The sequence below is a fragment of the Aulonocara sp. 'chitande type north' Nkhata Bay genome, linkage group LG17 (assembly GCF_057382095.1).
Source record: "Aulonocara sp. 'chitande type north' Nkhata Bay isolate Kocher_YH1m ecotype deep benthic linkage group LG17, A_spYH_male_GT1.1, whole genome shotgun sequence".
Taxonomy (NCBI): domain Eukaryota; kingdom Metazoa; phylum Chordata; class Actinopteri; order Cichliformes; family Cichlidae; genus Aulonocara; species Aulonocara sp. 'chitande type north' Nkhata Bay.
The window spans coordinates 8,024,855-8,038,662 of NC_141360.1; the positions used below are offsets into that span (position 1 = coordinate 8,024,855).

Below are 13,808 nucleotides of genomic sequence, written 5' to 3' on the forward strand. Positions count from 1 at the left end.
TCTGAGATCTGTTCACTAATGTGACAGATTGTTGATCTACATTTCAGAGCTGGCAAACATTATTTCACCCACAAATATTAAAATTTGCTTGACCAATGTAGTAAGGAACTATGTGCAAAAATTACAACCAAACAAACAAAACACTGATATCCCATAACAAGATACAAAATGTTTTATTTCCAAATATATCCCTTTGTTCCCTATGGACAAATTGTCCTTGATAAATTAATCAAAACACATAACACAGATCTATTAAAATCGTCACTGGGGTCTCAAACAGGTCTCCACATGAAAAAAGAAAAGGACTGATTGTAATAGTATGTTTTTGTTTTAACAGCAAACATGGTAAAAATGACTCAGGACTCTTCTGTGTTGTTAGCAATGCAGCTGAACTGATGTGGTGAAAAGCGTGCACAGTAGAGGGAGTCGAGAAGAATCCTGGGGGAAAGAATTCTTCACCATTTTGTCAATATTCTCACATTCTGCACACAAACTCTCTTCAGGTTAATTTTACCTTTGTACCCCCTTCTGTTTTCCTTTAAAGTCTCCTTTCCACATGGCAGTGATTAGTGATTACAGTATAAACAACAGATATAAGGATAAAAAAAAAAGAAACCCCCAAACCCCCCCCCCACCTTTTTCATTCCTTCAGTATGTGCTCAGAGCTGGAAGCTGATTTTGAGCACAAGGACAAGGTTACAGGCCCCATGAGAGTGTGTCGACGGTGTCGCGTTACACTGCCGATGCCTCTGACAATATTGTGCCTTATTAATCATTGATCTGGTTGCTGGTGTTAATTTCAGTGCACTGGAGTTCACAGTGCTAGGGCTGATGAGACGCAGGCATTTTTGGGGGCAATGCCTGCGTCTATTTATAAATAGATGTTTTTATATTTGGTATGGTTCTATTATATCTTAATGTTCTATTATATCTTAACACAGAGGTTCTAGAAAAAAAACATGCTCCGAGAGGACAAAAATCAACCACTGAATATGAAGGACGGGTCATAGGAGTGATTGAGAAAGACGAATGTTAAAGATGCTGACTGGTTTTGTGTTGAAGCTAAGATCCTGCCTGGAACCACATGTAACTTGAGTACTTGGCATTTTTCAATATAGAGAAAAATCACCAGTCTGCAACATTATGGCCCTTAAAGAAATAACAAGTGGTGATAAACAATCACAGCTGCTGTACACTGGGACTACATAATCAGTCAGATTACATAGTACTCAGCAGAAAGCCACTGGACAAGCTGAGCAGCCCAAATTGACCATGTTTCGAAAACTACAATAACATGTTTTTTCCCTTTCTGAAGAAAACTAGAAAAAAATGAGTCCAGAAACTTCACTCTAAATGAGCCCTCCATGTTCATTTAGAGTGAGGCTCAGTTTATTATTTACGCTTTACTGAAGACCGGAGGAATCTGAAATAGAAATTACAGGTCAGAGGTGTTGCACCACACTTTCCCGTCTGAGTCAAGTTAGTTTTAGAGGAAGGGATGACGTCCTGTTGCCATTCAGTGTAAGGGGAAGGAAAAAAAAATTGTCCTCCTGCACTTGTCCTCTGCTGTCCGCTGCAGAGAGAAATCTGGAGAAATGGAGGCGAGACGAAGACAGACAGAGAAAGAAAATATCCATTCGTCTAGCAGCGTCTGTGCCCTTTAGTTCGTCCGGAGCTGGTAATCTGCCAAGAGACGTAACAGCAGAGCATTAACGTGCAGCTTGCTTCCCCTCAGTGCTCTTGCACATCACTACCACTTTATAATGGTGCCATTAAATCTCAAAACAAGGTGTACAGAATAATTACGATGCACGTGTGCACCCCCGGAGGTGTCACAAAAAAGATGAAACAGAAGTATGCGAACATCCCATTTGCATATGTTATGCGCTTTTGTTTTGACTCTTTTGAACTTGAACTTAAGGTAAATATCAGTGGCACAGAATACAGAGTGTGTGTTAACTGAACCATGCTCATATATATATATTAAATAAAAAAAACAACAAAAAATCCTGACAACACAGCCTTTGAATAGTTTCCCAGAGTTTGGCACATAATACTTACAAGATGGTGAGTTAAATATCAACAACTCAGTGAAAGAGGTGAGTTTAGGGTGTTTCCAGGGGTCAGGGTGAGCACAGATATGTTGGTAATAGCAGCAAGAAAAAAGGGGGATTAAATATCTGCTTAACTAAAAGTAGATGGTTCATTTACAAAGTAAGAGTGGAGAAAGTAAGACAGGCAGGACCTGAGGAGGGAAGAGGGATATATTGGGTAAAGGATGTTGAAGATGGAGCTGCCCTGAAGGAGGAAGAGGAAGACCACAGAGAAGATTCTCTATGGATGTAGTGAAGGAGGACATGCAGAGGGTTGGTGTGACAGAGGAGGATGCTAGACAGAGGGTGAGACGGGGGCAGATGTGGTTCCACTGAAATAAAGCAGTCCTTTATGATATCAAGAACCGGATCCAGTGACAACCTGGATCAGTGATGTGTCATGTTAAACATCCAGCTAATGTGCATCATCACCTGATCAGTCAGATATTAGTGGTCATCACTTTGACTTACTGCTGTACAGTACAAGCAAATGCCTGTTCATCAATCATTAATGAGCCACTAGCTACAGTACACAGCATCAGGGTATTATTTAATCAGTGTGAGAGTGTCTGCCTGTAGTGTCGAGTGAAATGTGATCGCGCCCGTCTCCCTCTGTGTGCTGCTGATGTTAACAGTAAGAGAAAGGGAATAGCCATCTCTCCAAGTCACCCAAACTTCGTCCCCTTTCCTTCTCTAACTTGTTCTCGTCTTTTCTCCTTTCGATCCCTCTCGCTTTCTCTCCTTTGCTTCTCTGCTGATGTTACAGCAAGGTGATCGTAACCTTGGCATTTGCCAAGTTGCCACCCTGGGAGCCTCCTGGCACCCTGTGGTATCATTCAACCTCTGCATCCCCTGACTCATCCCTGACAAAGCCAGGTAATGGATATGATTGATGTAATGCAGTCAGGTTCATTCCTGGGGCAGATAGCAGGTATGAAACTTGAAGATTTCTGGCGGTTGTCCAGCAGAGGTACTGGACTCCCATCTCCATATCATTACCATTTGCGTCCCCACTGAAACCCATGAGCCTGTGTGGAGGACTTTGCTGCAGTCTCATCAATACACTGCAGCTTTAAACTGACCTGTTCAAATGACATGTGTGTGTTTGGGGCGAAGGTGTTGCTTTTTATTTCAACATGCTTTGCAGGTAACATCTCAGGTTAATGGGATGAAACAAGCTCAAAGCTGACAAACACTTCTTGGTCCTTGTCGCCCTTGTTGTCAGCAGCTGACGGATGTGGGTTCATTCCCAGGGCAGCAACTGAATCTCAAGATCCCAGGTGCTAACGTTGCTGCAGAAATTCGGCTGTTTCTGTTCAAAGTTGGACATTAAACACGCTACCTAAGCCTCGAAGAAGCCAGAAGGTTTCTATCCTTGGCAACCTGCATTTTGTCACTCTAAGCCCCTGATGACATGGCTCGTGGTGATAGAGCCAGGTAATAGATATGATAGATGCTATCCAGCTGGGTTCATTCGAGGGACACACACTGAATACTGATGCAGTAAGACCGGTTGTGACTCTGATCTCTCTTGGGAATTTACTCCTCTGTCTTTCTAGGAACACCAACTTGGAATCCAAAAAAAGTTCAAAATATGCACCGTGTAGTCTTCCGACACTTGATGTTAATTGTCATGTTTTATGTGATGGTTTTTTCAAATTAGCTGTGGATGAGATGAGACACACAGTCCTGATGAAGCAAACTGTGTTTTTTCTTTTTTCCTCTAGCTTATAATGACCTTAAAAAAACGCTTTTCAGTTATCTTTATCTGAAACCTTAACCACCTGAGGTCCATGTTGTCACAGGTCTGCTACCCCCAACTATCTTAATGCTATTATTTGGACAAAGCTAAGAATGAGTATTTTTGAAAATTGTGAATATGTTTTAAATTAGAATAATTATTCTTGCTTCCCTGATTGCCTAGACTTTTGAGAACAATTTCCTAAAAACAAAAATGATTCTCGATATGATGACTACTTTGACTACATTATTACTTAATGAGAGAAATGCAATTTTAAATCCAAGGGCTTTCAAACCACAGATGCAGACATTTGCAGCTCTGTCATACATGAAAGTTTCATCCTTCAAAAAGTATTTGTAAAATTCTCTTAAACTTCATCAACCGTGCTGCCAAATCAGAGCAGCAGCATTTCCAGTTAAAAAGTGGTCCTAAGTGGCCAATCTGCAGTGTTTGTGTTTGTTTTTAAGGGTGAGTTGTAATGAATTCCACTTCCCTGCGTTATTTTCTCACCTCCACTTTGCGTGATGTAGCGCACCCATGGCAACGCCTGGTAACCACTCTTCTCTATGATCTTTAGGTAGCGCACCTGGGGGAACATTGACATTTTAACTACAGTTATTTCACTCATTCAAACACATTATGAACCCTCATTTTCTTTAGTGGTTTGACATTACAGTTTACTATAAACAGACTGTGCGCTCAGGTAGCTTTCTGTCAGTTCATTTACAGCAGATATAAATGCCTTCTATCTAGCGAAAACCACAGATCTCCACATTTTGATTGTTTTTTCTTCTCACTAACTGAAGAAATAAAAGACATTCTGAAGAACTAAAAAATGTCTCATTTTTAATGGGTTGTAACAAAAGAGAGAAGGTAAAATTGAAACATGTGAACTCTAATGTAGTCAGGTAGAGCTCATTTATAAATGACCTAAATATCAAAGACATTGGAATGTGAAGGTAGTTTTGCTCTATGGTTTAAATTCAACAAGGAGTGAATTGAGACAAAGTGTGTAAGGAGATCGTTGCCATAAACTTAAAAGATGACTTAATAAGTTATCCATTTAATCCAGTAATAATTTTTACTTTACAGAATGCAGCTGTACAAGGAGGCAGTGAAGGCAAACGGTGCGTTGTCATCTCCTACCTGAATCCCAGACACAGTGAAATAGGGTATCTCAAAATTAACTGTGATTGGTCTCTTTGCCTCGAGCTCGTCACTCTCCACGCTGGGCAGCCCAAAGTGTGCTCGCATCACGTACTCCTTACCCCCCTAGACAGCCAAACAGAAAAGAGAAAAGGCCACAGAGCTGTTATTGGGTCTGTTAGGTAAACTCTTAAATTTAGGATGATGCCATTTATAAAGCTCATGTCTCAAGGGGGCGTCCCATTCCAGTTAATACACACAGCCACACGAGGCAACTACCTTATCATATCAAGGTGAATCAGATATAGTTTTTTTTTTAGGATTTAGCATATACTATATTAAACACATGCAAGTTTGTTCTCTGGCTCGACTTTCTTGAAGCCTCCTATTCACTTGGTTTATAATATAAACCACATAATATAATATATTTACTGTTGACTTTAACCTGGGTGTTCCTGTTACACCCAAAGTCGACTAGGATTGGTTCCAGCTCCAGCCACCCGAGGACCTTTTTAAATAATAAGCAGCTCAAGCTAACGGTTGGATGGATTGATTTTAGAGTGATGAAGCGACAACTGGAGCATTCTTGTTCATTTGTTAAAAAATAAGAAAAACAAAAAACAAAAACTAATCTATTCTGCTTCACTAGTACTGTGCAAGTGAATTTCTTTTTTTCTGTACAAGTAGCCTGGCAACAAAGGAAAAAAAACAACACAAGTGTCATTACAATTTTGAAACGCTGTTGTATGTGACATCACCTTTGTCCGCCTGAACCCTGCCCACATCGAACCGAAGAGAAGAGCTCAGGCAGAAGCCCAAACACAGAAACACTCTGCTTTAAAATAACTATTCTAACTGTGGCGGAAAATTGTGCATTCATGCAGCAACCCATCTGTCACAGGAAGAAGCTGATTAAGCATAATAATCATTTGGTAATGTCGTTTCTAAACTTCAATAAACCGACAAACCGAAATAACTGCAAACAAAAAAAAAAAAGCCTCATTGTTGAACTGATTATGAAACATTTTTTCTTGTCATTATACGGTTGCTATGGGAAACCTTATCAGCTCTGCCCTCGCTTAAGGCTGATAAGAAATATCCAATAAATGATAAATATGTCAAAGATACATATATTCATGCTTATAAAATAGCTGAAGGCAAATTGACTTATAAATGCTGCATAAACATTTCTGGTGTTTATAAAAACAGAGTCAGACGTAGCTGGGTGGAGCTCACAGCTGGTTGACTGTGGATGAGCGCTCTCTATAACCGCTTTCTGTTTGTTTCCTCAATCTAAACCTCGAGACTGGAGAGAATACGTCCTTTTACAGGGTACAAAGGTTGCGAGTGATGGAAAAATCCTCTGCACAGTCACACGCAAGTTAGTCAACTATACTTTACAGCTGCAATTGCTAACCCTCCCTGACATATTAGATGTGTAATGAATTACAAAAGGGGATATCAAGACTTGACAGATAAAAGAACCTCAGCTTCAAGCCAGTTAAATTTCCTTTGAGGAGCCTACAGAGCAGAAACTGACACAAACTGAAAACAAAGTGGAAAATAGGGGAGATAAGATGTGATTGTGTCTGGTTTTGTATGCTGGGAGGTTGGCGATAAAGTGATAAATGGCTGCTGTCTAATATTTGTCACAACACATCTTCATTTCTGACAGATATTCTGTTTCAGGATTATGTAGAAGTGCATCAAGCAGCTGCTGCTCTGCTTTCAAAGCATCACTTGGGAAAAGGGGAGCATATATATATATATATATATATATATATATATATATATATATATATATATATATATATATATATATATATATATATATATATATATATATATATATCTCCAAGCCCATAGCACAAGTTACCATCAAGTGCGGGATCTACCAAGGAGATGCTCTGTCCCCACTGCTGTTCTGCATAGGCCTGAACCCCCTCAGTGAGATCATTAACAAGACTGGCTACGGATACCGACTACGGAACGGAGCAGTTGTCAGCCACCTCCTGTACATGGATGACATCAAGCTGTATGCCAAGAGTGAACGAGACATCGATTCACTGATCCACACTACCAGGCTATACAGCAATGACATTGGAATGTCGTTCGGACTGGAGAAGTGTAGTCGGATGGTAACAAAGAGAGGGAAGGTAGTCAGAACTGAGGGGATTGAACTACCAGAAGGCAACATTGCAGACATAGAGGACAGTTACAAGTACCTGGGGATCCCGCAGGCAAATGGGAACCATGAAGAGGCCGCTAGAAAGGCTGCAACCACCAAGTACCTGCAGAGGGTCAGGCAAGTCCTGAGGAGTCAGCTGAATGGTAAGAACAAGATCCGGGCCATCAACACATACGCCCTGCCCGTGATCAGGTACCCTGCTGGGGTAATAAGCTGGCCAAAGGAGGAGATAGAAGCCACTGACATAAAGACAAGAAAGCTCCTTACCATGCATGGAGGGTTTCACCCCAAGTCCAGCACCCTGAGGCTGTACGCTAAGCGGAAGGAAGGGGGCCGGGGACTGGTGAGTGTCAGCACCACAGTCCAGGATGAGACAAGGAACATCCAAGAATACATTGGGAAGATGGCCCCAACTGACCGAGTGCTCAGTGAATACCTCAGGCAGCAGAAACCCAAGAATGAGGAGGGAGACGAGGAACCATCATGGAAGGACAGGCCCCTGCACGGTATGTACCACCGGCAGATAGAGGAGGTGGCTGATATCCAGAAATCCTACCAGTGGCTGGACAAAGCTGGACTGAAAGACAGCACAGAGGCACTAATCATGGCAGCACAAGAACAAGCTCTGAGTACAAGATCCATAGAGGCTGGGGTCTATCACACCAGGCAAGACCCCAGGTGCAGGCTGTGTAAAGATGCCCCAGAGACTATCCAGCACATAACAGCAGGGTGCAAGATGCTAGCAGGCAAGGCATACATGGAACGCCATAACCAAGTGGCCGGCATAGTGTACAGGAACATCTGTGCCGAGTATAACCTAGAAGTCCCGAGGTCAAAATGGGAGATGCCCCCAAGGGTGGTGGAGAATGACCGAGCTAAGATCCTGTGGGACTTCCAGATACAGACGGACAAAATGGTGGTGGCTAACCAACCGGACATAGTGGTGGTAGACAAACAGAAGAAGACGGCTGTAGTGATCGATGTAGCGGTTCCCAATGACAGCAATATCAGGAAGAAGGAACACGAGAAGCTGGAGAAATACCAAGGGCTCAGAGAAGAGCTCGAGAGGATGTGGAGGGTGAAGGTAACGGTGGTCCCCGTGGTAATCGGAGCACTAGGTGCGGTGACTCCCAAGCTAGGCGAGTGGCTCCAGCAGATCCCGGGAAAAACATCGGAGATCTCTGTCCAGAAGAGCGCAGTCCTGGGAACAGCTAAGATACTGCGCAGGACCCTCAAGCTCCCAGGCCTCTGGTAGAGGACCCGAGCTTGAAGGATAAACCGCCCGCAGGGGCGTGCTGGGTGTTTTTTATTTATATATATATATATATATATATATATATATATATATATATATATATATATATATATAGTGTGGATCCATAGTTGGTCCTGAGCCACTACATTTAAAGCAAAAGCAGAATTTGCGCCATCTGCTGTACGTTTTGAAAAATGGACACATGTGTCTAACATAGATCAGAGTATATGAATTATAGTATAAACAGGAAGCACTCTCAGAACGCAAACCTCGGTCGAGGCAGCTCACTCTCTGGGCAGTATTTACTTTTAAGGGACTAATATTTGATTTTGTATGAATAAAAGAATAAATGGAAAACACTTTTCCAAAACAGCTAAAGAATGTCTGTCGTTTTCAGTCTATTTGATTTAATCTATTATTTATTGCTGCTTGTTGAGAAGCGCTATGCCTGTGAGTGTCTGTGAGAAAATATCAGTAATGACAACATGATATATTTTGTTTACAGGCCACACTAACAGGGAAAGATTTGATGTTCCACTGCACCACATTCTTCTCAGGCACCCACTTGGCGCTGCCTGTGCTGGTCTTGAACTTGGGTGAGTCAGCATCACTGGGCACCGGCACCAGAATGGACACGTTGTTGGCAGTGGAGCGGCTCTTAAACTGACTTTTAGCCTGCAGATGATGTCAGAGAACAGAGTTCAAGCGTCATTAAAGATCTTTATAACAAAAAGCACATGCACAAATTCAAATAAGACCTTGCAATTATGCAACAGTGTTGTTACTTTGCATCACCACACTGCGAACAAACAGATGGCAAACAGCAATCCATTGAATGTGTCATAAATTATAGATCAGCTTTAGTGAAGGCACTAATGCACTTTAAACCCAGATCAGCATATGGTGCATTTTGCTCTATGTGTGTGCATTCATATATTTGTGTGTCATTCATCGTTACCTTAACCTTGATCTCCACGCGGCTGTGAGAGAACTTCTCAATCACACTCTCAATCCATATGAGAGGCTTCACCTGTCAGAGATCCAGAGGTCAGCGAGGGATTCAGAGAGTGGACACAAGGTCAGAAATGCACCGAGCGCACAATCGAGTGCATCGCTGCACACATCATAACAAGACAAACAGTGCTGTGGCTGTGCTTGCAGAAGGCTGTAAATAACATTCACACATCCAGTCACTTTATCCTGGTTTTCAAAGACTCAGGGGAGTGTTTGTCTTGGTTTTAAAGTCTCATCATGCCATCTCGTAGTAACTGGAATAATTATTTTATCCAGGTTTCCTAACAGTATTTGTTTGTGCAGAAACTATTGGCTGAGCTGCTGAAGACCAACAGAAGTACTTAAACATTTTGAATGAAAGGTGAGGTGCCCTTAGCCACTAGCTACCTGCTAGGCATGACATCAGCTAGTTTGAGTTTTGTTGGTCCTTGGTCCTTTTTAGAGCATCTTAATCAAAGTTAAATGTCAAATAATATGGCCTGATGTGCTGCTAACTGTACTGACATAAAGTTTGTGGTTTGATATTTCTTTACCAATAATCACTATTTATCTGTGTATATGTAATACACCAATACTGTCTTATGGGTGCACCTTGCTAACAAAGCTAAAAAAAAAAAAAAAAAAAAAGGTCACTCCAACAAGGCTTAAGGCTTCAACCCCACTGGGTAACATTGTGGAGGCTCCATCTATTTTTTATAAATACAGTCAGCGACTCAGATACAGTAATGTCCATTCAAGTACACTAAAGGAGTGAAAGTTTTACTTCTTTATTGCGATTGACCAAAAAGAGCTGGGTAATGTTATTTTTAAAACTGAGTCTTTTAAAGTGTTGGATGTTAACAACTTTACCAATTTACTATGACTGTGAAGATCAGTTATGAACAGCAAGCTTCACTATAAGTAGATAGCTTAATACAACAAAAATGAACATCAAAGAGTACAAAACAATAAAATAAAGACACTTTTTGGGTTGTCATGTCATTTGACCTAATGTGAAAAGAATGTGCTCTTTTGATAACGTTTATGTGTCCTCACTGTAGTGTTGAGGCGGTAGGACATGAGCTCGCTCTCGCCGTCAGGGGGGATGAAAGAGATGGTACGGTCGTTCTCAAAGCGTGACAGACGAACACACTGATGAAACTTCACATCCTCCAGCTCCACTGTCTTGCTCTTCTCTCCTGACACAAACACACACAAAGATTGAGAGCTTTGTACACAGCCTTGGGGAAATCAAGGTCAAGGTAATGATGACTGACAAACATTCACTTCATCTCTCTCTCTCTCAGACAAACACACACTGAAAGCAGTGTGTTACCAGCTCACAGTGCCTTCTTCTCATCCTCCACTAAACAATTAGTTTTGCTGCTACACACAAGCACACAGTTTGTATTTAATACCTGCTGCCATCATCCCCCCAAATGAAACTCACTGATTTCTGCAGACATTCAAGCGATATGAATGACTTCTGATATAGTCACACCTGCTATTGTTTATAACAATTTATTTAGTATTTCAAATGTGACAATAATGCCTCCATGTATTCAGATTTTTTTTTTTATGTAGCCAATTGCCCCCCAAAATATTAAAGTCACAAAAGCAAAACCATTAAAAAAGAAAATCCCTGAATAGACTCGGCACAAAAACACTCTCAAAGTTAAAGCTGCTACCTAGAGTGAACACACTTGCACTGTTGCAGTAATCAGTTACACTGTAAGGGGAATCTCTTTCATGGCAGCCTCTGATGCCTGCTGGAGAACGCCTGATGCTCACCTCTGCCGTGGTTAATTGAGGGTGCAGAGTGGTGAAAAACTGCTGTAATGACTGTGGGCCTGTGAGCCTTCAGCTAAATCCCCCGTTCAATAGTGAGCTAAGGCTTCACCTGCTCAGAATGCAACCCCGGGACCAGCACTGAGGCCTGTCAGAGGGAATGTGCCTGCCTGTGTGTGGATGTGCGTATTTGTGTATTCTGTGTGTATTCTTCTTCACTGTCCTCCCTCGTGAGTTGGTGTTCGTGCATGTGTTTATGCATGCCCGTTTTGCAGATTTGTGTACTGCGCTTGTTTCTCTATTGATTTTGTGTGTGTCTGTGTGTGTGACATTTTATAATGTGAAAGTGGAGAAAGGTGGATGCCATGGAGAACCCAACACTCCTGGTCAAGAAAAAGCAGGAAACGCTTCCTGTTTGTGTCCTTCTATGCCACTACCATAGACACACACACACATACACACACACACTTGTATGCAGCGTTATCAAGACAAGCAATGAAAGGTCATACAGGATACTGTCTGTCATTCCCTGGACCTCGGGGCCCAAAGAAGAGACAGGTGTGCGTGCACATGCCAGAGGAGGATTGAAGATGCAGCAGTGTCCCCTGTGGTTCACCCTTACGGCCACTCTCAGCATGTCTTTAATGCACAGTAGCAGACAAGAGCAACCTAATCTGTTTTTCTGTCCACTGTCACACAGTGGGGGGAAAAAAGACGTTATAGTGACAACTGATAAATGCCTAAAGCATCTTAATGGTGCTTCGAGTGGCCAAAGGAATATTTAATCGCCTTAAATGTGAAGATTGGTTAGTCTAATGTTTGATGTATATTATTGTAAACAACATACCTCTCCATTTTTGATTGTCAGTTATAAACGTAAGTAATTAAAAGCTGTCACCTTGGGCATTTTTATGAGTCTTTGACATTTTGTGGAGAAACTGATTAACTAAGAAAATGATAAGAGTGCAAACTGATAACAACATAATTGTTAGTTGCACGCAAAGTAGCCTGCAGCTCATAATATGATTAGCTTTGAAAACGTCTGTCATTTTTACCCAATCCACACAGTCTCAAAACCTAAAACTCCACTGACTTTAAACAAGCCATTGAGGCCACTGAGAGAGAATTTTGAATTACTTAGAGAATATGCGAGCAGCTGTGGACATTCAAGGGATAGAAATGATTTTGTTTGCTTGCTTTCAGTCAGTAAATAACACAGGAGTGACTTGTGTTATGGTTATTTCAGCTCCGTGTGGTGACAGTTCTGGACTTCTACCAGCGGAGGGCAGCATTAAATGATTTATACTTCCTCTTTCTTTTTTTGTCTGCATCAAGCTGTGACTAAAAAGTACAAACCAAGCAACTATGATAATCCAATGACTGGGAAATGATATGTAAAATGTAACTGCAGGAGATGAGAGTGCAAAACACTTTTTAATATTTAACAGTGTGTGTGTGTGTGTGTGTGTGTGTGTGTGTGTGTGTGTGTGTGTGTGTGTGTGTGTGTGTGTGTTTGCATCTGCCAGTGCGTCTGTTTGATCATTATTTCTGATCATTATTTCTGAGGATATGCTATTTCCCAGACTCCTACACACAGCAGGGGGATTGTGGGCTGCATAGGATAGCCGCGGACCCTCACCTTTCATCTGCAGGGCTGTAGCCCGGGGTGAGGATTAACGCAGAGGCAAAGAGGGTAGACAGTGAAGGAGCCTTTCCCCTTCACTAGAAACAGTAGGGGGGGGGAAGAAATGAAGGCAAAGCAGAGGAGGAAGAAGAGATGGAAGAGGAGGAGGAGGATGTGCAGGAGTAGGCGAGAAAAGATGTAGCAGTGGGAAACACCGGTGGAAAAATTGGTAGGCAGAGAGGGGGAGGTAGAGGTAGGAAGAGAGTTATGCATGGGATTTAGGCAGAAAGAGGAGCTAAAGCGTGAGGGTGAGTTCAAGGGGAGAGTGAAAAGCCAAAAGCTCAACCAGCACCAAACAAAGTAGAAAGTGTATCAAAAAGCAATAAAGCATTCTACTGATCGTTTAGAGGCTTACTGTCATTTCATCAGTTACAACAAATAGACTGCATACTACACCAATCAGGCAAAACATTATGACTACTGACATATGAAGTGAATAACACAGGTTATCTCTTCATCCTGGCACCTGTTAGTGGGTGGGGTATATTAAAGAGCAAGTAAACATTTTGTCCCCAAATCGATGTGGACAAAAAGCTGGAAAAATGGGCAAGTGTAAGTCTACAGCATGTCCAAAACAACACCTCTTGTGGGCTGTTACTGGTCTGCAGTGGTCAGTATCTATCAAAGAGGTCCAAGGAAGGAACAGTGGTTGACCCACAACAGGGACATAGATGGCCAAGGCTCAGTGATGCATGTGAGGAATGAAGGCTGGCCCGTGTACAACTGTAGCTCAAATTACTGCAAATGTCAATGCTGATTCTAATAGAAAAGTGTTAAGAGTACTCTTGACCACCGATGAAAGCAGGATAGCGCGCCCTGCCTCAAAGCAAAAATGGTTTAGGAATGGTTCAAGGAGTACAACAGCAAGTTTGAGGTGTTGACTTGGCCTCCAAATTCCCCAGATCTCATTCCAGTCAAGC

The 13,808-nt window shown here is 42.0% G+C and overlaps 1 protein-coding gene across 1 annotated transcript in view; it reads right to left on the reverse strand.

Moving 5' to 3' along the window:
- Window positions 1-630: 630 nt before the first annotated feature.
- Window positions 631-13,808, reverse strand: part of ap1m3 (adaptor related protein complex 1 subunit mu 3) — a 35,199-nt gene continuing 22,021 nt past the window's right edge. The window contains exons 7-12 of the mRNA XM_086269127.1: window positions 10,473-10,615; window positions 9,382-9,453; window positions 8,940-9,098; window positions 4,981-5,106; window positions 4,345-4,420; window positions 631-1,683 (exon numbers count right to left, since the gene is read on the reverse strand). Coding sequence (XP_086125253.1) covers window positions 1,661-1,683; window positions 4,345-4,420; window positions 4,981-5,106; window positions 8,940-9,098; window positions 9,382-9,453; window positions 10,473-10,615 — 599 coding nt within the window. The 3' untranslated portion in view covers window positions 631-1,660. The remainder of the gene's footprint in view (window positions 1,684-4,344; window positions 4,421-4,980; window positions 5,107-8,939; window positions 9,099-9,381; window positions 9,454-10,472; window positions 10,616-13,808) is intronic.